This window comes from Dicentrarchus labrax, unplaced genomic scaffold (assembly GCF_905237075.1).
Source record: "Dicentrarchus labrax unplaced genomic scaffold, dlabrax2021, whole genome shotgun sequence".
Taxonomy (NCBI): domain Eukaryota; kingdom Metazoa; phylum Chordata; class Actinopteri; family Moronidae; genus Dicentrarchus; species Dicentrarchus labrax.
Window position 1 is genome coordinate 17,495,720 of NW_026136723.1, and position 24,126 is coordinate 17,519,845.

General features: G+C 39.5%; 2 protein-coding genes across 2 annotated transcripts; both read left to right on the forward strand.

Moving 5' to 3' along the window:
* The first annotated feature begins 8,085 nt into the window (after positions 1–8,085).
* On the forward strand, positions 8,086–11,604 carry znf706 (zinc finger protein 706). The gene is made up of 3 exons (XM_051389993.1): positions 8,086–8,205; positions 10,274–10,419; positions 10,642–11,604. Exons 2-3 carry the CDS (start codon positions 10,285–10,287, stop codon positions 10,735–10,737), a joined length of 231 nt encoding a protein of 76 aa, XP_051245953.1. The 5' UTR covers positions 8,086–8,205; positions 10,274–10,284; the 3' UTR covers positions 10,738–11,604.
* Positions 11,605–14,290: 2,686 nt separating this feature from the next.
* LOC127357653 (14-3-3 protein beta/alpha-like) lies at positions 14,291–23,911 on the forward strand. The gene is made up of 7 exons (XM_051389992.1): positions 14,291–14,309; positions 15,132–15,272; positions 17,195–17,502; positions 18,784–18,907; positions 21,023–21,186; positions 22,155–22,250; positions 22,420–23,911. Exons 3-7 carry the CDS (start codon positions 17,209–17,211, stop codon positions 22,468–22,470), a joined length of 729 nt encoding a protein of 242 aa, XP_051245952.1. The 5' UTR covers positions 14,291–14,309; positions 15,132–15,272; positions 17,195–17,208; the 3' UTR covers positions 22,471–23,911.
* Positions 23,912–24,126: the final 215 nt, after the last annotated feature.

Consider the following 24,126-nt stretch of genomic DNA (forward strand, 5'->3'; position numbering starts at 1 on the left):
TTGAATGACAAGCGGGTCAACTTTGGCTGAAATTCTTTCACTGTAAAAAAAAAAAAAAAAAAGAAAAGAATTGAGGTGAGGGCGAGTCTGCCGCTGATTGGCTGCTGCAGAGCGGAGCTGGCCTCTGATTGGCTGGTGGGTCACAGAGGCAGGTAGAGGCCCACCTGACTGCAAGCGAACGAAAAAGACGGCGTTGAAGGCACCATGATGACACAGGGAACGGGGAAACACAGGCGGCTGTAAGGGTTTTATATCTACCTTTAGATTATGGAAAATATGATATTCATAAAAATCAGTGAGGGGTAAAAGTTGGTGGTATGATGGGACTTGATGCATGACTTCATAGTTGGCCTCCCACATCCACAGGTTTTCTCCCTCCCACAACCACTGATTTATCCTTTTCCCCCTCTAAATTTTCATAATGACTTCACTGTGTGTGTGTGTGTGTGTGTGTGTGTGTGTATGTGTGTTTCAGGTAATCTCAGAGCAGACAGAAGGCAGGGAGGAGCCCTGTCATTAGCTGATACAATGCCATTGTCCCCCTTAATGAAGCCATTGTATCAGGAGATCCCAGTGTTTGGGATTACCCTGCCAGAGCAAACAATGTGTGTGTGTGTGTGTGTGTGTGTGTGTGTGTGTGTGTGTGTGAGAGAGAGAGAGAGAGAGAGAGAGAGAGAGAGAGAGAGAGTTTATTGCTGGTGCACTGTTGATGTGGGGTGCAACAGTTTGTGACAACTGACCCTTAATTATTGTTGTAGACAGACAGATGATAGATAGTGGACTTTATTAATCAGAAACAACACAAGCACACTTTAAAGGACCAGTGTGTGGGACTTAGTGGCATCTAGCAGTGAAGTTGTACATTGTCATCACTTGAATACACCTGAGCCCTCCAAGCATGTAGGAAAATCTATGAAATTTACAAAAAAAAAAAAAAAAAAGCCCCATCTAAACCCAGTGTTTGGTTTGTCCATTCTGGGCTATTGTAAATAAAATGGCAGTTCAACATAGCTGCCTCTGAGCGAAGGACCCTCTATCTCTGTAGATATAAACAGCTAATTTTAAGATAACAAATAATGATTATTTTTAGTTGATTGTACACTAATCATAACATATCTATGAATATTATATTCAATTTCTGCCAATAGGACCTCCTAAAAGTTACACACTGGACCTTTAAATAGATGAGCATTAAGATAATAAAAACATTTTAAATTAAGATCTGAATTAGAAACAACAATGCAACTTTGAAATATAGTGCCTGTAAATTTTGTACTTGAACATTCGTGTAAGTCTAGTATGTCTAAAGTAACTACATTTACTCCAGCTCCTTGATGTACATGTACTTTATATGAGTCTTTCCATTTGATGCTACTTTTTAAACTCTGCTACATTTCAAAGGCAAATATTGTAGCCTACTTTTTATTTGACAGTTATACTAGTTACTTTTTACATAAAAAAAACATACTCTAGTAATACAATGTTTTGTTAAAGATTTAGTCTGGTGATAAAATAGCGTGTTTTTGGGTCGTTGTAATTTATGTTTATGGTTAAATGGTTGCCTAAAGACAGATTTCCCCTCTAAACTACTATAGTTTCATTTAAATAAGTATTCGAGACCCAAAGAGATAAAACTCTCACTAGAAGTTTAAGAGGAAACCTCTCATTTTGGGGGCCACTGGACCAAATTACCTAACTTTAAAGTGGTTCAACCAACTCCACCTCGACCAGCTGATCTGATATACTATATAAATCACTCCCCGGGAATTTTTTTTTTTTATACCTATCAGTAGTATTTTTAGCTCATAGTATATCTAAAACAGTATTATACACTATTATAACACTACTATATTTATAATATAACAATAATAATAATATCTACATTTATACAGTACCTATGAAAACAAAGTTGCAAAATGCTTCATATAAAAATCAAAGAACACATAAAACACATAAAGACCAAGTAATTAAAGATTTAAAGTGCTAAAACAAATCATATAAAAAATAACCCCCCCGCCCCCCTTGCAGAAACGGTTGGGCTGCAGTCTTACGAAGGTGTTTGCATGACAAAATATGGGCCTTTTGCTTATGAATGCCTGCAGGCAATCTTGTATGGAAATCTAAAAATGACGTTTCGGGTTCAGTTTAACCGTCATTTGTGTCGTGAGTGTGTGCGTGTTTGTGTGTTTGTGTGTCCTGCTGATGATCACTACTATCCTCCTTCGTCTAATTTGTTTTACAGAGCACCTGGGCCTTTGCTGAGCTCTCTCTCTCTCTGTGTGTGTGTGTGTGTGTGTGTGTGTGTGTGTTTAAAGGAAACTGCTAGATAAATACAGGTGGAGTCCTTTTTTCACAACAACACACAGACAGAGAGATGAACAGTAGACAAAAAGAGAAGGATAAAAAACATAATTTAAAGTAGGAGAGAAAAATAGCTGATGTCTTCCAAGAATATTTCTATTTAACCTTATTACTACTTTTTCTCATGAACATGGATGGATTACTAGATGGGCCTAGGACCCTTGGGTCTCTGCTGAGAACCTCTGGTTGACCTCTCTGAAAAAAACATTTCTTGTTGCAATCAAACAACAAAAAGACACAAAAGGATTGCAAAACCGCCATAAAGACATGAAAATGAACTGCAAAGAGATGCAAAAAGACTACAAAAAGTTACAAGATAACTATAAAACGAATGAAGAGACATAAAACAACTAGAGAAAGATGCCAAACTACCACGAAGAGACACAAAATTACCACAAAGAGACATAAAACTACCACAAAGAGATGCAAAACTACTACAAAGAGATGCAAAACTACCACAAAAAGACACAAAACTACCACAAAGAGATGCAAAACTACCACAAACAGACACAAAACTACCAAAAAAAAGATGCAAAACAACAAAAAAGAAAGATAAAGTAACTAGAGAGATGCAATATACCATAATGAGACTGCAAACGACATGGCTGTTAGGGGGTGGGGGCTTTTACATGTCTGTGCCCAGGGGCCTGTTGTTAAAAAATCTGTCCCTGCCCATGAATTATTAACTATACTCAGAAAACAGAGTGAGGTATGTTTGGCTTGAATTAATGAAAATAATGGTTATGTGTACGCTTTTGTCTTATCTGTACCTTTCCTTACATGACTTCTCCCATCTGGAATGTCTGCCATGTGAAAGTATGACAGATGAAGGCTACCGTACAAGCTGCCACAGGCAGGCATGGGCAAGACTGGAAAGTCAGGGGCCAAGAGCCACAGAATACCTTCCTCTGTGTGTGTGTGTGTGTGTGTGTGTGTGTGTGTGTGTGTGTGTGTGTGTTTGTGTGTTTGTGTGTGTGTGTGTGTCCCACTCTGTAAGAGAGGTGAAAGATGTATCCTACATACCAGGAGTTCTTGCTCAGGGAGAAGCAGCTTGTCTGGACTTGGCCAGGATTATCTGTGTGAGTCTACCTGTTTGAGTACAGAAAGTCACAGCTGAGGCAGAGACAGAAAGGTGTAAGCGGACACGTTGTCCTCCAGGTGGACAGCAGCAAGAAAAACAGGAGTTTGGGATGGAGGAAGAGGAGGAAGGTGAGAGATGAAGTAGAATGGAGTAGAATAGGTAACTGGGCAGATTAACAATCACATAATTCAGACATTTAAACAGGTAAATTACAGGTAAATATCTATTTAGATCAGTGGTTCTCAACGAGAAGGGTCGAGGGACCCCCGGGGGTCTTTAAGGAGATTCAAGGCTTCCCCCCCAGAAAAATAGGGAATAATTAAATTTCACTATTATTTCATTGACAGTCAGCCCAAAGACAGAATTATTTCACACTCTTCACTGTTCATTTGCTGATCTACGGAATAGATGGATTAACTAAATCTTATCAGACGGGGATCCCTGAGACAAATGATCAAATACAGGTCTGCAACAGTTTGTGGGTCCTTGACACCAAAAAGTTTGAGAATCACTGACTTAGATCATTAGTATTTTAAAAGTGGCGTCAGAACATTTAAGGGAAGGTAAGGGAAAATGCTTTAAACATGTTTTATATAACTGATCTATCACTTTGCCTATCACTCTTCAAAACAATGCCTATAATGGATTATAATTTAATCTAATGTAATGATTAAAATATACACAACATATAAATAATTATTGCATTACTACAAGTAAGAAAATATATTCATAACTTGTTACATTTGCAGCAATACTGTCAATGGGTTTTGGAAGATCTTGCAGATAAGGGTCCCCGGCCGTAAGCTAATGCTGTTCGGGAATCCTTGGCTTTGGAATTTTACGGAACCCCTGACCCAGAGTATAAAATCAAAAATAAAGTCAAAACCAACATGAAGTGTCTTAGTAAGGTGCTGGACCACCATTAGCCACCACAACAGTTGTATTGCTCCTTGCAATAGACTCTATAAGACTCTGAACTCTCCTCGAGGGATGAACATCCATCCTCCAACAGACGTTTCTTCATTTTGGTGATTTGATGATGATGTTATAGCTGTTCACACCAGTAGACTCTTCGTTGCCTTCTTTTGTTATGGTAGATAAAACATGATAAAGTGCCCTTTAGGGTACTAATCCTAAAATATAAAATTATTAATTATATAAATTATGTATGTAAACCTTATACCGATCTTTTTTGTCTAAATCTGAAATTCCATAACATTTGTGTTGAAACTGACATTTGATCCAGTGCCGTTGACTCCATTCACAGCCACAAATATCAGAGAGCTGCTGCTGTTAGTGAGGTTACTGAGTGCTGTCACCGCCTTCACAATCAGCCTCTGTCTGACCGGCTTATGTCTGCCCGACAACAGACCTCACCTCTCCTTCAGTTGCACTCTGCGTGTATAAGTGTGTAAGTGTGTGTGTATGTGTGTAGAGGTAAGAAATTAACTTCTTTCTGCCTGAAGGCATAGTTTGCCCTCTTGATGTGATTCTGCAGTGCATGTCAGGGTCAGTTTTAATAAAACAATGAACAAATGCATTTGCCTTGCATAAGAGTCTAAAGCACTCAGTGTGTGCCATTAAGTTTGGTTTTAACCTTTTCTCCCTCAGAGATAGACTGATGTGTGATATTAATGGTTTGAGTTTTCATTTTATGTCCTTTCTTTTTCCCAAAATACACTTTAAAAACAACTGTCTGTGTGTGCGCGCTATCTATGTCAATCAAGTCACGTGGTACAAGGCCTCTAAAGGCAGCAGTGAAAGTTACCAGCATGTGGATGTGTTGTGACTGTGTCATGACTTGTGTACAGCCCGACTGGTCTGGCAACATTGTGGCATGTCACGGTGGTGCAGCAGTAGCAGTGGACTGTGGCAAAACCTGTTGGTTTGGAAAAAAAAACTAAATGGGAAAGTGTGAGGGGGGAGCATGGAGAGGAAGTGGCCAATGGGGAAGATGAAATCAAACTTCCTCTTCCCTCAACAGCCTCCAGAGAAACAAGGAGGTCACACACAACCCTGACAGCCGCTGTTTCTCCCTCGTGAAGTTATGTTTCAAAGACTGAGCAATGTAGTCTCTACTCGGAAATGCAAGAATCTTTTCTTGACCCTCTTGGAAACAAAGTGATCCTAGATATGTGACCATGCAGTGAGGGAATATAAACCAGCAAAAAATATAATTTACAACAAAAGTTTCCTTTAAAAACAACCTGGCTGAGCCGAAAGTGAACCTGAAAGCCCTTGTGGTGGGAGGAAAAGACCCAAATGGGAAAAAATCTCAGGCTGTCTGCGGCAAACCCCTGCTTATTCATACGCACAATAGACAGCCAGATAATATTCTCCTCCACTATTGAATAGCTGACACCTGGAAGATTTGCTTTCACACAGGCCCCAAGGCTGGACAACCTCACCCCAAACCTAAGCTATAGCAAGTCCCTGCACAACATCCTCCAGGGTGGGAGAACTTGAGCAATGCATGGCTTTTGTCATTTTTTCCCCTTCTTTCTTTTACTTTTTGCCCCCTTCTGAAAGCATAATCACACCCTTCTCTCATGAGAGATATTTCCCCCCTCTCACAAAAGGCTGAAAGGATTGTCTCTCTTCTCTTATGATGAGGAGAGAAAAAAAGCAGGAAGGTGGAGGGGGACACAATGGCTGGCTGGAGACTTTTCTCACAATGATAAAATTTCTCTTAAGACAGTCATGACACCTCACTGTCGGGAAGATCTTCAACTGGAATAAGTGTGGTTAGTGAATAAAAATAGACACTTCTCTTTACTTTGACTTTCTAATAAAGACAAATAAGTGAATGCAACTCACAACTTAACAAATAAAAACTATGATTTCCCTGCTTTCTTTATAGACTTATTGCTGTTTTGGTGTTAGTGGGGCAGCGTGCTGTACCTATCATGTGATAACTGGAGTTGCAGTTAATTTACATTTTAGCTGAATTTATTCAAATGCTGGGCAAAGGTGAACAGCTCCACTGCTCCCACGCGACGGCAAAAACCACAGTCGCACATAGAAAAGATTAATTTCTAATGCTGTCCCATTCTATGTCTGTCTTTACTCATCGTGCTGCAGCAGTGTTTATATAGCTGTGATTACAAAAAAAAACATGATTATATACTTAACAACCAGAACAGGACCAGCAGTACACACAGTAAATGTTCAGATTGTAAATATGATGATTCAGTTCTTCAGAAATGTGTTATTGTGTGTTGGAGGCTTGCAGTGAACATGATGTGGATGCTGATGATGCAGCCACACAGACAACATGATTTAACCCTGATGTTTGACTGATATCTCATATAAAAACACACACACACACACACACACACACACACACACACACACACACACACACACACACACACACAAACACACTGAACCATACGCCAGCACCCCTTACCTGCCCCCTAGTGTTACCTTGAGGGAACAGCTCTTTCATCACAGTTGGTAGTGATGTCTAATGGTTTTGGTTCTGTGTACACCGTATACCAATAAAGACTAAACATTCAGCTAAAAATAGAATACTTGAAGGTGCAGAAAAGCTCAGTAAATAGCAAATAATCTGATGGATAACACAAAGAAAACAATATCTGAAAACATTTGACACTGGACAAATAATATAGATCTGCTTAATTGAAAGAAAAACAGATGGAGCTGTTATACATTTTTAAAGAAAACAGAAAACAAGAAACATATGATTAAATAGACATTTTTTTCCCACACAATCTATTATTTATTTTTTTTTTACTTTATATTACAAGATAAGATAAGATAAGACTTTATTGATCCCACACTGGGAAAATTAACTTGTCTAGCAGCTCCAGCTAGAACACAGCAGATAAGAAAAAGAAATACACATTAAATAACAAAGTAAAATAGAAAAAAACAAGATATAAAGAAAAAATATCCTCTGCATTTCTTCAAAGCTAAAATAAATGTGGGAACACTTACAACACAAACAATTAGATTTGAATCAACCAAACAAATAAAGAAATAAAGAAACTTTACCAGGCATGTGTTTGAAGGTATATATTTTATTAATAGTAATAACAGCAGCATTGTGAATAAAGCAGTGCATAAAACATAACTGAAGCATACCTATGTGCATTCAGTTTGATATCATTCTTCTTCATCTGTTATCTTGTCTTAATTTCCTGTTTCTGTGAATGTGCACTAACCAAACTCTACCACTCGGGGGCAACATTGCCAATGTCATGTATGTGCAGCATGGTGACTATCATTGACTGTATAAAGACATTTATATTTATATATTGTCAATGGCGAATTCAATCAGCCAGCCCCATTAGTGCATTCACGGATTCCTCTTATAATAGTAAATATGATTACATCCCGACATACTTCTATCCCATAACTCCGTTGCCATTCTCCCTAGAGCTGGCAAAAGCAGTAGGCCTATGTCTGACATTGACAACCTAGATTACATGATACACATATCGATTAGTTATCCCAACAATAATACTGATAGGTTATTTGTGTTGTGCTGTCATTCACTAAAATATATTATACTGCTCCTAACATATGTAACGTTCATTTTCTAGGATAAATATTTTGGAAATAAATATGAAAGCCTATGTTCATGTTTTTATTTTTAACCGAAACTTTAAAATTACTATGAAAAGCGAATCTTTCGAGTGTCATTGAACGCAGCAGCAGCCTTCAGCTGTCTGGGAACTGAGCAGCTGTCAGACTACAGTGAGTTCACCCAGCAAACGACGCGTACTCTTGGTTTTAAGGTAAGAACTGCTGCCATTTTATGGTTTTTATAAGATATAACATATCGCTGGGGCTTTTTTATGGTTAACGTTACCCGCAGAGCGACGGAAATATTCACCGTAGCCGGCTAGCTAACGAAGTAGCCAGAGTGAGCTGAGGCTAGCATGTAGGCTAACCCACGTTACAGCTGGGTGTCACCTGCAGGAAATCAAACTGATGTGACCTCGATGACAAAGAGCCAGATGTGCTGTGGTAACTGGTTTGTTTAGTCTCAATGAAAACCGTAAACGGGAAGACTAAACGAAGAGCTGGACGTGAGATCTCAGTTTAAAAACAGCAGCGTTAGCTAGCTGTTAACTTGGCTAATTCGATTGTATTCTGTTATTGTCCCTACATCACAAGGTTGATACAACTGTAAAGACTAATAAAGCCTTATAACCTTTCACTCCTTAAGCTCTAACAACTAATACAACTGTTTCTAAAATCAGCTAACTTGTTAGCCAGCATATGGTGTTGACACAAGTTAGCATACTGCGTGTTTTCAGATTTTAATCAACGCTAGTTAACACTCAATACATTGTTGAGTAACTTCTTACTATTAATAGAAGCTGCTAGTAAAGCACGGCTGGATTACCAACAGGGAGAAGTGGGCAACTGCAATTTCCTATACTTCCAGGGGGGCTTAAAATCCTCAAGGGTCACCCTCTCTATCAGAGTGTGGTAAATTGGGAATAAGCCCCACTAAGGCTTAGAAACTGTGGGTGTTGCATTATTACATAATATCATGTTAAAATCCAGGGGGCCCATAGCTCATGCTTGCCCTAGGGCCCTTTACTCGGTTAATGTGGCCACTCTGGTAGTGTGCTTGTGTTCTCAGGGGACCTCGTTGTAGTTATGGACTGAGTCCTGCCCACATGCCCAAACCTTCACCTGCATCAATCTAAATCTTAGCAAGGATGTTATTGAAAGTGCCCTCCGTGGTACGACCACCCACCTAGAGCCGGAGGATCTGTCCTAGGTTTCTGCCTTTTAACAGGCAGTTTTTCCTTGCCCTTGTCGCCAAGTGCTTGCTCATGGTGGTACTGTCGGGTCTCTGTAATTAATGTTAAAGAGTTCGGTCTAGACCTGCTCTATTTGAAAAGTGTCCTGAGATAACTTCTGTTATGAATTGGCGCTATACAAATAAAATTGAATTGAATTGAATTGAATTGGTACATACTTGACTGGAGAAACTGGTTTTCTGTAAAAATCCATATTTAAAAGGATTTTAGGGCAAGAGAGAACTTGTTTTTCCCCTCCCTGATACCACTCCCTTATAAATTACAAATGAATCTACGAAACCCGGTCCTGTTCAGACAATGATTTTTGTTCTCTTTTCTGATTTTGGTTAGTTTAAAAAAAAGACTATATGTGAAAACACCCTAAAACCTGCAAACTTTTTATTTATATTAACTTTTATATTATCATATCCATTTGTCAGACTTAAGGTGGCTGCAGGTTTAACTTGGCAACTTTATCCATTTAACTTGGTAAACTTTCTTCTTGGAATTGGCCCTCTGTACGTGCTGTATGAACGTGTATGAATGTAACTATTTCTAATGTTGTTTAGTTTTCCCCATCCTGAATGTCTTTCATGAAATTAATTACTCCTGGTTTTATGAGTAATTTTATGGACCTGCCTGGACCTTTAGTTCAGGTTAAACTTTATCTTGTTTACTTTGCCTGATCCTGGCTGACTGGCAGTTGTTGGTTCTTTGCCTTTTTATTTTTTTTTTTATTACAGTCTGTTTATATACACTTAACTTCCAGCTGAGTATAAGAAAGGCTTTGTCACTGGCCTTGTAACAAACTGATGGAAAATAATGAGAGAATGTCCCATACACTGAAATGTGTGATCTGTCTCTGTCACCCATACTTACTTTTGGTATGACAGTAAACATGGTATTATGCAATTCTTCTCTATGGGCTTTTACCAACTGACTTGTTTATGGTAGATGCATATCAACAATAATAAAAGTTAAGTATGTCCACAACACTGATGTGTATCAGTAAACATTAAGTCATTTGTCCTTGCTTCCTCCTCTTAAGGCTTTCCCAGAATGGCACGCGGACATCAGAAGATTCAGTCTCAGCAGAAAAATGCCAAGAAACAGGCGGAGATAAAGAAGGCCAAGGGTCATGATCAAAAGACGGCAGCCAAGGCAGCGCTAGTGTTCACCTGCCTTGTGTGCAGGGTGAGTACGAACAACACACAGGCCAAAACCTGACTCAGGATGGGAATAGGAATCATTTTCTGTTTTAACGTGTTCATTCTTCTGCCATTTGGTGCCTCTTTTTATTTATTTTTTATTTGTATAAAATCCTTTGATCATTGAGAAATCAACCAAATACAAGGCTTGTGCCATTTACTTAAATTATAACATAATATATGTTGGATGTATTGCCCCTTCCTGCAGTCCCAGATGCCCGACCCAAAAACCTTCAAGCAGCACTTCGAGAGCAAGCACCCAAAATCCCCTCTGCCCCCCGAGTTAGAGGGAGTGGAGGCATAAACGGTCACCCTGGATACCAAACCAAGTTCTTCAAGGCCCTGCACCAACTCTGCACTTGTCACAGTCTGACAGCAATGGATGATTTGATGTAACCAACATGAAGCAGTTATCTTCATTTAGGCTTTAATAAGCCCGGTTGCCTTTGATGCAATGCTTCCTCCCATCCAGTCCTGTTTTTGCTCGTGTTTAATCACACATGGGGCTAAACCCAAATGCCCGTTTTTTTCCGTTTTCAGGGCCACTGAAGACCTGTCCGATCCAGGAACAATCCAAGTGGTGAATGAAGATTTCTTCCTTCGTTCACACGGTTTCTCAGAACAGACTCCTCACTACCCTGAGGTGTTGTGCACATAGGAAAATTTCTTGCTGCTAGCTCTTGTACCTCTTTCTCTGACGCTTTGGTGGATTGATTATCTGATTAAACCTTTATAGCCAACATACCACATGAGTATACACGCATACAGTGTCATTAAACAAAGCATGGATTTGGCTTGGGTGGGAGAATTCTGATTTTTAAGTCTGCTGCAATCAAGGCAATGACAAACGTGACCTCATTCTCTTATTAGTGTTTTGAGTATTGAATCAAAAGGAGGCTGTGACATTTTTTTTCACACGTCCGTTGTTAAGTATGGGATTCCCCCACAGCGCTGTCTGCCATGTTCTACTGCAGTCTGTCATCTAGCTAATCATAATTTCATGTTGGGTCACAAAAATGTGAACATTTTGCTAGCCATTTCCAAGAATACTACATGAATTGTCAGTTAATTAAATTTCACAGGGGCTTGTCTGCAGCATTTGTATGCTTGGAAAATGAATGTATGCTCCAATGATGTATTATAACATTTTATTAAATTTTACTTTGTTGTATATCTGCTTTTCTTTTCTAGCATGTGAATTTTCTGCACTAGTGCTTTGTAGGATGCATGATGAAACAGACAATGTGTACATAGTGTCTTTGAGTAGATAATATTATTAGAAAGAATCCTCCCTATCTGCCCTTATGGCAGTTTTCTCAGGCCTTATAGATACTGTATGTGCAACCTTTTTTTTTTTGTTCTGAACTTAAATTCACTGTGTAGATTTTAAGGTTTTGTTGGTTCACTTCTACTGACAGTTCAACATTTACTGCATTTCTCTGCAGCTCTGCTCACATAGTGCAAATGTTTTTTTTTCACATTATGAAAATGAGAATTATTCATAGGACATCAGCTGTCACTTGTAAATGTACAGTAATTAATGGATAATGATGAATATTTGTGTACACTGTATTGCACTTTACCACTCGGGAACCTTAAAATCTGGCTGAAAGGGAGACAGGAAGGTTGAGAGTAACTTAACAGCTGATTTGGACATTATTCCAGGAGGCCATGTTAATAATAAATGATCTTACACTGGGGAAACTATACTGATCAAATCAAGTTTTTGGAAGTTTTAACACCTGGTATCAGCTGGTCTTTGTAGGAAAACATTCTCTGATGTACAGGAAATTATGCATTATACACTAGCAGCAATTTTACATAGTGAGTGCTTGTTCTTTCTCTCAGGGGAAATTGCAAAACTCAGTAAATATTAGGATAGTTAACAGTGCTGAACAGGAAAATGAATACCTTCAAAAACCAACAGAACAATCTTATACTTGAAATATAAAAACAAAATCAAAACATCTTGAAGATATCTATTTCATGTGTGTTTGCATATTAATTCATACACACCTGTAATAAATTGAAAGGAAAAAGGATGACACTTGGAAAATAGGACAGGAATACCAGTGCCAAATCTGAAACGGATATTCAAATTGTAATGAAACAGATATATCATTGGTGCGATGCAGAACCTGATACCAACTGTCATAAAAGGCCTTGTATCAGCCAAACTGCTGACAACAGGAAATGACTAAAACTGCAGCACTGTCTGAGTCTAATTAACAAAAAATGATAACTCCATTAGTCACTTGACCAGCTGAAAATGATATCTTTGACTTTTATTCATCACATTTCCTGCGGCCCTTTGTCTCCAGCCATAACATGCATCAGTTCAGCTCAGACTGAAAAGATGTGTTGTGTTCAGTACAGACAAGAAATAACCACAGCATCACATTTACTGGTATTACAAGCGTTGCCTTGTATTCACTTTAGTCTCTAAAGGTCATAAAATGAATCTTTGTCTCAACTGAGCCAGAGAAACATCTCTTTTTTCCCCTGTTCATTCTGAATATGTTGCCTGTTTCTTCAATGGTTTGAGCAGCTCCACTAAATGAGTCATGGCTCACATTGTTCCCCCGTCTCCTCACAAATAGTCCACCTCCTTCCTTCCCATCTGTAAACTTGTTGTGAATGAAGAAAACACAACTTGAGTTCATTCATGCAAACACACACACACACACACACACACACACACACACACACACACACACACACACACACACACGCACACACACATCTGCTAGATCTCCTTTGTGTGTAGTGTCCTGTCTGTTTGGATTGAAACACAGGACTGACAGGAAAAGGGCAACACTTGAACAAAATGAATTAGTCGCCTTGATAAGTTGAAGGAATTAATTAGATTCCCACCTGCTATTAGATCATCTATTGCCAGGCACATATGTCAGTTTGAAGAGATGAAAACATTTGCAAATCAGAGACTGCTTTCATTTTAGTAGTGATGAAGGAACACTGGTTATTAGTCTTCAAACATCTATGGTGAATTCAGACCAAATGGTTTATGTGCATTTTTCTTTTCAGGAAAACAACTCTGGTCAGTGGCGTCCGTGGCAACAGCACTGCTATATTATATATCAATTTCTCTCTGGGCCCAAAAACAAACTTGTCAATCTACTGGCCCGCTTCAGAATAACTCAAAAACCCCACCCAAATGTTAATGGGCTGAGGCACGCCCTGTTCAAAACCTGATTATTGAGCAATTCTCCCACCAGCAGTCAGTGCTGGAATCATTCTTCTTCTAGTGATGTCTGAGGTAGGCGCTAGGTGGAGCCTCCGGGGCCTATTTTATTATTATTTTATGTCATTGGGAAAACATTTAGGGGAGCATCACTTTTATTTACGTATATATGTTGCATCTACCTTAGCTGTTGGTTGTAATAAACAATTTTTAAAAATTGTATTTAGTCACTATAATGAGATGTAATGAGTCACTGTTTATCTAGTTCCTGTAGTCCTAATTGCTACTAATTAGCAAACTTTTCCACACATGATTCACATCCTTTAAAGAAATATTGTTTGTTTATTTGCCCCCCTGACTGTACTCTTACACTCACACACAACTTTATATTTAAACAATAAAAAAAAATATATATATATATATATTGTAAGACAAGTTAAGGGGCATCCCTGTGTGATACCAGGGGGACTAATTAGTATTACTGATTAGCTTTTTTGCAAGACTAGTGGAACTAGATAAACAGGGATGGTGTCTGGACTGATGTTTCTGATGAAACTAACTATCAAACCAGTGGGGCAAGCCAGTAAGCCAGTGTATTTACTATAAAGCCTGGGTAAGCAGCTGAGCATCAGCCCTTCTCCTGGACAAGGTTAGGACTCAAAGACAACATTAAGGTATGGAAGTGCAGGGGTTAAAAATGGTGTCCCCTGTCAGAGGGCTCAGTAGATTTACTTGCTGTGGAGCTTAATGATAGGTTAAAAACATTGTTTAACACTTCTTCAATAGTGATGCTCATTGTTATTATGAATCAAATCTTATCTATGATTTATTTACATGTCAATATATATATATCAATGTGTCTGCATACCTCTCAGTAAAAACAAATAGTCATAAGTGTACTTTTTTTCATTTCTTTATTTTTCACTAGACTAGTTTCCATAGCAACCTAGCATTTTGGACACTTGTATAAGGAATTTCGTTAGTTTAGTTTAACGTTAGTTCGTTTCCTTGACCTTTCCCCTAGTTATCCTAGCCTTAATATTTGTTTAAATAAACATCTGCTCAATCAGGATGCCGTTTTCTTATCCCTGTTTTAAAATACATCGGTACCTAACGTTACTCCAATATTTATCAGCAACATTTTAACTCCTTCTCGTCTAACCTACGCTAGATTGTATCAACTACATCTCCCATGAGTCTTTGCTGAAGTTGTTGGACAAACGCTCTTTGCTTTTGTTTGTTTTTATGCTTTACATAAATTTTCATAACGTTACTACAGTAAAGCTTTGTAGGGGTTTTTTTTAGACGCGGATAATAAAAAAGAAGCAGTGACCCGAATTGAGACGCACACAAAAAGTGTGTTCTCTACTGTTCTACACTCATTGTTTGAATTTAAAAAATAAACTAGCATTAAGTTGCCTGTTTACGGAGAAATTTTGTCCACTAACCGGCTTAAAACAATTTTTTTTTTTTGCCTGTAAATTTCGTTGCCCTAGCAACCCGAGTCTGACGTCATCAGTCCCGGTGCGACCCTGCTGCCGTGTCTTTGATTGGAGGGAAACCCCGTGGATGAGCGGGAGAGATCATCAGCTGTGCGGCCGGGAATCAGGAACAACATCATCTGACGACACTCACAGGTAAATTCACATTTATTACCTGCGGATTATTTCGGGGGATGTTTTTCGACGGAAAGCTGTTAGCTTCGCCCCGTGTGCTTTGTGCGGACCAGTTTAATCCCGCAAGAACCGCTGCCACTGAGACTGTAAGAGGAAACCAGTGATGCGCCTCTGTTCAGTCATTGTTCGGCGCTTACTGAAGGAGGGAAGAGCCGCTGCACTTTATCCCCTCTATTTCTTTTACTCGCTGTGTTTTTAGAAGGAGGTTTTCGTGTCAAATGAGCTTTTTGTAAGTGCAGCGCCGTACAATGAATGCTCGCAGAAGCAGCAGCAGCCCTGGTTTGTTTTCCGGGACGCTTAAAAAAGGGCGTTCACTGTGGACTGAACTAAGCAAGGGCTCCTTTCATTCTAGTTTGACTGATTGGGGACCCACCAGCATTGACTCTTATCAATGCATCTGCAGCTTTATTACGCATTTTAACTTAAACTGTGAAAGTAATAAAGCTAAATCATACGGGAAGGCTTTTCTTTTACGGGTTGTACACTGAAGGAGCTCGGTGGGCAGGTGTGTGTGTGTGTGTGTGTGTGTGTGTGTGTGTGCGTGCGTGTGTGTGTGTGTGTGGCCGACATTCCTCAGAAGGGCGCAGGTGTCTGCTGCTGGCAAATCTGACTCACTTATCGTGTGATTTTAAAAAAATACATAGGTGTGTGTGTGTGTGTCTAATGTTGGTCATATTTGATAGATTGCTGTTCAGTTTTGCCTCACCTGTCTTATTTTAAATTAGGTCTTGATTAATGAAAGACTTTATGTCCTGCACTTAACCTCATACATGGTCAATAATTGGTCTGGAACTGGGCAATGAATTAAAGCAACACAAAAGTTTGAATAGTAAAATCAAGATTTAAACTATGGAAGTTATGAGGGAATGTGCAGCTGCTAAGGACTCTATATATATATATATATATATATATATATATATATATATATATATATATGAGTAATTACCCATATCCTTTATCATATGAGAAGAAAGTGGTTATCTTTTTGTAGTCGGTTTGTAAGAAGAAAAAATTGTAATTTAAAACTTGTACTCGTAAAGTGGGTGTGAGTGTGTGTTTTTTATTTTAAGGCAATGTTGCCCAGACCTACATGCAAACCTAATTAAACGTTATATTTTAACTAGTGTGGTTCTATTACAACTAAATTTAGTCGTACATTTTTAATTCAACATGTTATTTTGCAAATTTCTGTCCTAAAATGAATCAGTTTGGAGAAGACTATTACTAAAGTAACACACGGTAGTACACGTATAACAACTTTCTCTTTCCAATAACTTGGCTGCCAAGTGAATTTAGTCACCAGTATAAATCAAGTCTGTGCCAGTCTGAGTGCCGATGAGCCAAGCTGGTTGAAATCCAAAAAATGCTTTAGAAATGCTGGTGTGCAGACGCCCAAGAGATGCTTTCTATTGAAAAAACTTTCCAAGCATTATGAGACACTGAAACACTGATAAGAATATTGCAGAAAATAATGTGATAATCTCATACAAGTGATTCAGACCAATGTACCAAATGTTTTTTACGGGACATGGATGTTTGTCCATGTAATATTCTCCAGCTTTATTAGGAAGTGTTCAAAGTATTTACCCCTATATACTACCTGTTGATTGATTGTTTTCTTTGTCCACATGCATACCAGAAACCAGGTTTCTCTGAGAAATCAGGTTAGGCAGGAAGTTGGGCAGGATGGACAGCGTGTTGTCATGCACTGTCGTCCTCCTTCATTCAAGTTAAATGATCAAATCCCCCTCCCCTCCCCTTCCCCATCATGTTGCCCCTCTCTGTCTCCCCTTGTTACTGCCCTCCCCCAACGTTGTCTTCCTAATCCGTCTCCTGTCCCCTTTGTTTTCCTAACACCCTCTCCTCTGTCCTTCCTTTCTCAGCCCACACAGGAGCCATGGCAGACAAGGAGGAGCTGGTACAGAAAGCCAAACTGTCCGAGCAGGCTGAGCGTTATGATGACATGGCCGCAGCCATGAAGGCTGTTACAGAAGGGGGCAAGGAGCTCAGCAACGAGGAACGCAACCTGCTCTCTGTTGCCTATAAGAATGTGGTGGGGGCTAGGAGGTCCTCCTGGAGGGTGGTGTCCAGCATAGAGTGCAATTGTGAGGACAGCGACAAGAAAGCAGTGACCAAGGCATACCGGGAAAAGGTTGAGAAGGAGCTGAAGGACATCTGCAATGAAGTACTGGTAAGAAGCAGAGACAATGGAGAGGGGTGAAGTGAAGAAGAGTCGATTGAGTTGAGATTTATGAGTAGGAAGACAATGAGAGGTGCTTCAGTTAAAAATCAAGGTGGAGATAGATTGAGTGTTTTTATAGTGAGAACTGGAAACATTAGAACTGAAATAATAAAGGAGGTGTAGAAGCTTAGTGTTAAGTCAATAGTGAAAACTACAGTTACAAGGACAGCTATATATAGCTATATAGTGGAACCAAGAAGTGATTCCAATTTGAAACCACATCCAATATGTTTTTCCTCGCAATGTTGCACAGAAGAAAAATACTCCACCCCTGTGGCAACCTGCTTTCAGTGATTCTTATCTGGCCATGGCATGGATGTATTAAGAAAAAATATTAGAATATATATCAATATATTCAGAAAAACCAGGGTGCCCAGGTGGTCAAAATGTTATGGCTGATTGGTGTATGCTCATCGTATGTGCGAGATAGCGTCCTGGGCATTAGTCAAACAGTGGCCATGGCATAACCGGGGCTGAACACAGCCTCCGAGACAGGCCGCTTTCATGGTCATTTCCCCCATAAAGTGTGATGCCGTTTCACCAAAATTAGTGAGTAAAGTTATGAAAGTTTTTTTGGCCCCGAAAAATAATCCACCCCAACCCAATTCTTGTCTTATTTGTGGCCTGATCAACAGTAACCTTATCAGATTTAGTGCCCCATGTCATTATCGTCCAAGCTGGGTTACTGAAGCTGTCATGGTGTCGGGAGTGCGCCTAAATGTGACAACTTTACCCCGTCCTCAGTCCTTTACATAGAAATCAGTCTACAGGTCAGTAGGGATGTCACAATACAAGAAATCTAGTAGTTATGCCATACCGTCCTCAGCAGATAATCAATATTTATTGGTATTTTATAGGAATTTATCTCTGCCTTTTTAAAAGTGTCCTGCAGAGGTCGTTGCCTCAGTGCAGCCATGGCCAACCTCACTTACCTGAATGAATTATATTCATATGAGTGTTAATTTCCTCGTATGTACATCTTTTGCGAGGATTACATTAATTATTTGCTTTTTGTTCGCGGGGCTTCATTTGCACTTGCAGTGACGTGGTGACTGTGCGGCTCCACCCACCAAGGCAGTGCTTCACTGCAGGTGGGGCTGAGTTCCCACACACATACACACACACACAAAGACAGGAGAGTTGATGAGAGTTTTGGTGCACAAAAAGTTGTTCAGTTGTGTGATGAGTTGCACACATTCCAGTGCTAATGTTGCACTTTTTCATTTGCAGGAGCTGCTTGACAAATATCTGATCTCCAATGCAGAAGCGGCCGACAGCAAAGTCTTCTACCTGAAGATGAAGGGAGACTACTACCGCTACTTGGCTGAGGTGTCAGGTGAAGAGGAAAAGAAGTGTAAGTTAAGCAGACCTTTTTCCTTTTTGAAGGGTTTTTTGTTGTCATACATTGGTCATAGATTCTCCATCTTCATCCTTCTCTTGTGCAGTCAATCGAGGGACTCAGACGGCACAAGGAGATTATTATGGTCAAGGTTCATGAGTAGTATGCAGGACACACCAAACGCATAGAAAAAATGTTTAATGGTGCCACCTACTGCTACAAACACACAGTGCTGTCTGACCTGTCTCTATGGCAACAGTCACACATCTGTTGGAGGAGGGGATGAATGAGTGCTGATTAATGGTTCTTAAAATCCTCTTAAAGATGAAGATCTAGGCTTGCTTCAAGTTTTGTTTGTGGCCAGAATACTGACACCCTCCCCGTCCTTGACCTACAACTGTCAGCCGAAATGCTGTAGAGGGCTGCTGCTGGGCTGTCATGGCAACAGGAGCAGTACTGGGGTGTTGGCTGCTACTGGTGGCCGAGAGGCATTTGTAGAGTTTGTGTGGTGGGTGTGGAAACTCAAACTGCCTTGGTGATGTGTGTTTCTCAATCTTTTCAGATTTTGTTGTGTGTCATACAGTGCAATCATTTTATCTCTCTTTTTATAAGCCTCCAGACTGGTTTGTCACCTTTGGTGGGCAGTTTGTAATCTGGCTTGTGGCTGTTAAAGGGACCTACACTACTCACACAAAGTTAGGGATATTCCACTTTTGGGTGAAATTTATGGAAAATGTAAAAAGTTGATGCTACAGTGATATTATATCATGAACGTAGGGCACTTAAGTAGAGGCATGCAATGGAAATTTCTTCATCTCAAACAATTTATTGAAACAAAAAGCTAACAACAGTGTCTTTTGTCCTTGAGCATCAATTACAGCTCGACAAGACGTCTCATGCTGTTCACAAGTGGACTTTTTGCAATCTACTGTGACACTAAGCTCAGTGGAAACCTCCCTCTGAGTACATCCCATTTGAAGCCTTGCACTGGCCAAGGACTGTTGATCCATTGTTAGGTGTCGTCTTGGTCTCGTGATGTCAAAATGTGAACAGCATGATGAAGAGGACTGTTTAAATACAAACTGTCATTGAACCAGAAGAACGGCATGTTATGCATTAAGTACTGAGACATTGAACATATTGGAATATCCCTAACTTTTTGTGAGTAGTGTGTTTATGCTTATTTCCCACTTCCTTAGTCTGAGACTCCACCAGAGTAGCTTTGCATGATTCACTCTTCAAACATATATTATAACTTATTTATCTTAAGCTGGCCCTTCATGCAGCCCTTCTCTTCTCTGTCTGAAACAAGCCCCCTCTTTAAGCCCCTCCTCCCTTAAAGCCCACTTTCTTTTGTTCACCAAACTTTGCGGAAGCCTGCCGAGGGGCTGAACCCTGAATTTAGTGAAACTGGATCATATTTTTTCTATTCTCTCTGATGTCCTCTGGCTGTTCTACTTAAACTTTCTGTGATTAATGAATCTTCCTCTTGGAAAAACAGCTACTTGTTGTCTAAGTTTGCTTAGATTAGGTTGGTTCAGTTAGGTTAGTCATGCAGCTAACTTAGCCGACCTGGTAGGTGACTCTGCCCGGACTGGGAGCTCAGAGCACCAGGGCAGTATTGTTGCTTAACGTTACATCTCTAGTACAGGAGCTTCGGACCAATAGTGTCTCGAGCTCCAAGTCCATTAGCAGATAGCTAATTGCTGTTGAAGTTGAAGTAGAGAAGTTGCACAACATCAGAGGGAAAACCAGAAAACTGTCCCTCACAACCGAAAAAGCACTTTCTGCATACAGTGGATACTGAGCAGTCTCATGACTCTTCCAGACTCAGTCGTGCCCTGCCTTGAGCAGATAACCATATAAAGAAATCTGTGACGAGCTGACATCAGCTAGTCAAGTCGTTTGCTCACAGGGATTACGTTTTACATACGTTTACCTCATTATTTGACACTTTGACCTTGTTTAATGTCAATGTCTGACATTGCAACATTGAGTTATTTACATACAGCATCATGCACACATAGACGGTGCACAGTGGAGTGTTCCCCTATCTTAAAGTGTTCCAATTTTCAAGAAATCTTGTTTTTCCCATTTGAAAAATCTGTCTTATCTCCTCTCTATGCATAGCCTCCATCCAAAACTCAGAAGAAGCCTACCAGAAAGCCTACGACATCAGCTCAAAAGAAATGGCACCTACACATCCCATCCGCCTTGGCCTCGCTCTTAACTTCTCTGTCTTTTACTACGAGATCACCAACTCACCGGAAAAAGCCTGCAATCTGGCCAAGAAGGTAAGAGTTGACCTCTTTTCACATTAGTGTCTTATTTCTGTTGAAATAATAATGAATCTTGTGAAGAGTATAATATGGAGTTAATGGTCCAGTGGTCTATAACAAATGAGTTTACTTGAAAGCAGAGGCGTACATTCTGTTTTTTATGATGTTTTTTTAAGTCTATCCTGCTCCAGTCACTGTACCCATCCAGTCAGGGACTGGATACAAGAATGATATAGGCCCTCTTCGTATCAGACAAATTGACTTGTCGTGGTAGGAAAAGTACAGGTGTTACCGATAACAAGGGATCTGTTTTACTCAAGTGTCCCATTAATCTTTGGCCTTTTTAATATTTCTGAAATTGACCTGGATCAAATTGGAAATGCCCTTGGATTTAAATTATCAGTTTAACATTCTGAAACATTCAATGGTACAGACACAACATGCTGTGGATAATAATGTGTGTTGTTGTCTTTTGAATTAGTTTTAGAAAAATTTTGGATACCTTTTTGACAATGAACACCAGAGTGGTCCAATGTCATTTATTTTCTTTTGGCATTGTCTTTGTGTTATTGTTCTTTATGTTGTTTCTGCTCCACCTTAAGACCTATACCTCTTATATAAGGACATATTATTATTCTAACATGACTTTTAATTACTGTTTGATTAAGGGCAGGTGTACTGAAAAAGTAAACCAATTAAGTAACCATTAAATGGTTATTTTAATGGTTACTTAATTGGCATTTCTGTTGCACATTTTGTGTTTTACTTTCTTCATCATACTTAAAAATCCTGGAGCGAGCCCATAGTTGTCGAACCAACTTAATGGCTCCTTGCTGTTGTGTGTTTTATTCAAAAAACTATATATTTTTTGTTCTTTTTACTTTTGCCCTTCCAGTATTTATTTAAATTCCTCTCATGTTGGTGAATTTACATTTACTTGCACACTATTTTGGAAGCATTGATGGCATCTCTTTCTCCTCCAGGCCTTTGATGAAGCCATTTCCATGCTGGATTCCTTCAACAGTGACTCCTACAAAGACAGCACCTTGATCATGCAGCTGCTCCGTGACAATCTGACAGTAAGTGTCTCGCCTTTACCTCCCTGCACGTCAGCTGTGTCTTTATACCCTCACTTTCTGCTGTCCCTTATCTCTGTACTGGTTTAGTTGAGACACTGGTTCGACTCGACTAAATATTCAAGATACTTTTTGGTGTGCACTAATCCCACTATCCCTTGCTTTATTGCAGCTGTGGATGTCAGACGCCCAGGGTGAAGGTGAGGTAGAGGAGACGGAGTAGGTAGCTGAGAAGAACTGAACGTCAGAGAAAAAAACATAAACAAACAAAACACATTTTCTTACCTCTCACCAGCCTAAGTTGTGTGTGTGGCTGTGTTTGCACATACATGCACAGATATGTATGTTTACACTCCACTCACAACGTGTAACGTACAGTATGTGTGTGCAGATACATTGAAGCGTGCGTGTGTTAATTGTATGAGCACCTCCACAGAGCAAACATGGAACAGATCTTCTTTTTTCTTTTTTTAAAGTTACTCATTGTGTGAACCAGTGGATGTTTAGTTTTTGTTTAGTTTTTTTTTTTTGGTCCATGGTTTAGTCCAGATGAAATCCCTCCTTTAAACCAGACCAGCCCCATGTTCTTTAACCTTATTCACTGTAGCAAACTGCTGCTGTTGCAGGAAAACACAAACAAAAAAACCTCTTAACTGCCATTTTGATAATATGTATGTTTTTACTTGAACTCAACATTTGCAATCTTTGTGACACTTTGTCTGCAAAACTCCTTTTAAAGCACGTAAACTGTAAAAATGGTCACTGCGGTCTGTATTCACTAAATTTTAGGTGACATCCGACAATAGCAGTGGCCATATAGATGACAGAATTTACCTTGGTAAAGATCTATCACCACATTGCTTGTATCCATCCCGCCCTGTCAGTGTGCAGTGTAGCAGGTAGTGTTTTAATGGATGGTACATGTGTCATGGCTCACTGAGTTATATGTGCATTCAGGCGTAGTTGAGGTTTTTCTGTATGAATGGCCACTTGCGGGGGAAAAAAAAGTTAGTTAGTTGATAGTTTTGTTGAGAGGATTACATTCCATTTTACTGACTTATCTTTTCACTCTCAGTGAATTGTGTAGACTATAATTTCCTTGACACATGACAAGGTATAGACCGCCTAAGCTAAAGTGAACAACTTGACAAAATGGCTCAATACTGTAACTTTTGATATTTTATCTTTCAGCAGTGCGGAGGATACTTTTTGCCATGTGCTTTTATGTGGCTTACTACTCTTTTCTATTCAGGTGTTTTTATATTTTCTTTATGTGTATTTTATTCCCTTTGACTCTTGATTTGACTCCTGGAATGTATGTGGTTCTCAGTAGTATGGTGTGAGGGTTAGCCATGCTTTGAAACTGGCAAATTTTGCTTAGGATTTAGCTTCAACCAGGGTTGGTTTACCGTAACATTTAATTTCCTTGAAAGAACATTGTGAAAAACTAAAACAATGCTAAATATAAACGGATAATTAAAGTAACTTGGTAGAAAGCTACATTATGACCATTTAGTAGTTACAAAGTAGTGCCAGTTTCTTCTAATTACAGTATCTTGGTTTTAAAGATACGGGATGTGGGATTTGGAATTTGCAAGTTACACTCTGAGTATGTTATTTGGTTATATGCTTTCATGTAAGTGGAATTAAAATATTAAAATCAAGTGTGCTGTCCTCAGTGTGTGTGTGGGTTTGCTCTCTGTACATGTGGAATGAGGTCATGTTTAAAGTTTATAATGCATATGAGAAGTTGTGTTGGTCCACTGTTAGTTCATCAGCTCAGTCTGCCACTATTAACCACTGAAATATCCTCACAGTGATCTGACAAACGTACCCATGTTAAAGCTACGAAACAAGGGCCGTCACATTTTAAGTGGCT

Excerpts from the sequence above, each read along its gene's own strand:
- LOC127357653 (XM_051389992.1), top strand. The coding sequence starts at position 17,209 with ATGGCAGACAAGGAGGAGCTGGTACAGAAAGCCAAACTGTCCGAGCAG. Across the intron at positions 17,503-18,783 it reads ACATCTGCAATGAAGTACTG|GAGCTGCTTGACAAATATCT; the intron begins GTAAGAAGCAGA and ends TTTCATTTGCAG. Across the intron at positions 22,251-22,419 it reads TGCTCCGTGACAATCTGACA|CTGTGGATGTCAGACGCCCA; the intron begins GTAAGTGTCTCG and ends GCTTTATTGCAG.
- znf706 (XM_051389993.1), top strand. The coding sequence starts at position 10,285 with ATGGCACGCGGACATCAGAAGATTCAGTCTCAGCAGAAAAATGCCAAG. Across the intron at positions 10,420-10,641 it reads TCACCTGCCTTGTGTGCAGG|TCCCAGATGCCCGACCCAAA; the intron begins GTGAGTACGAAC and ends CCCTTCCTGCAG.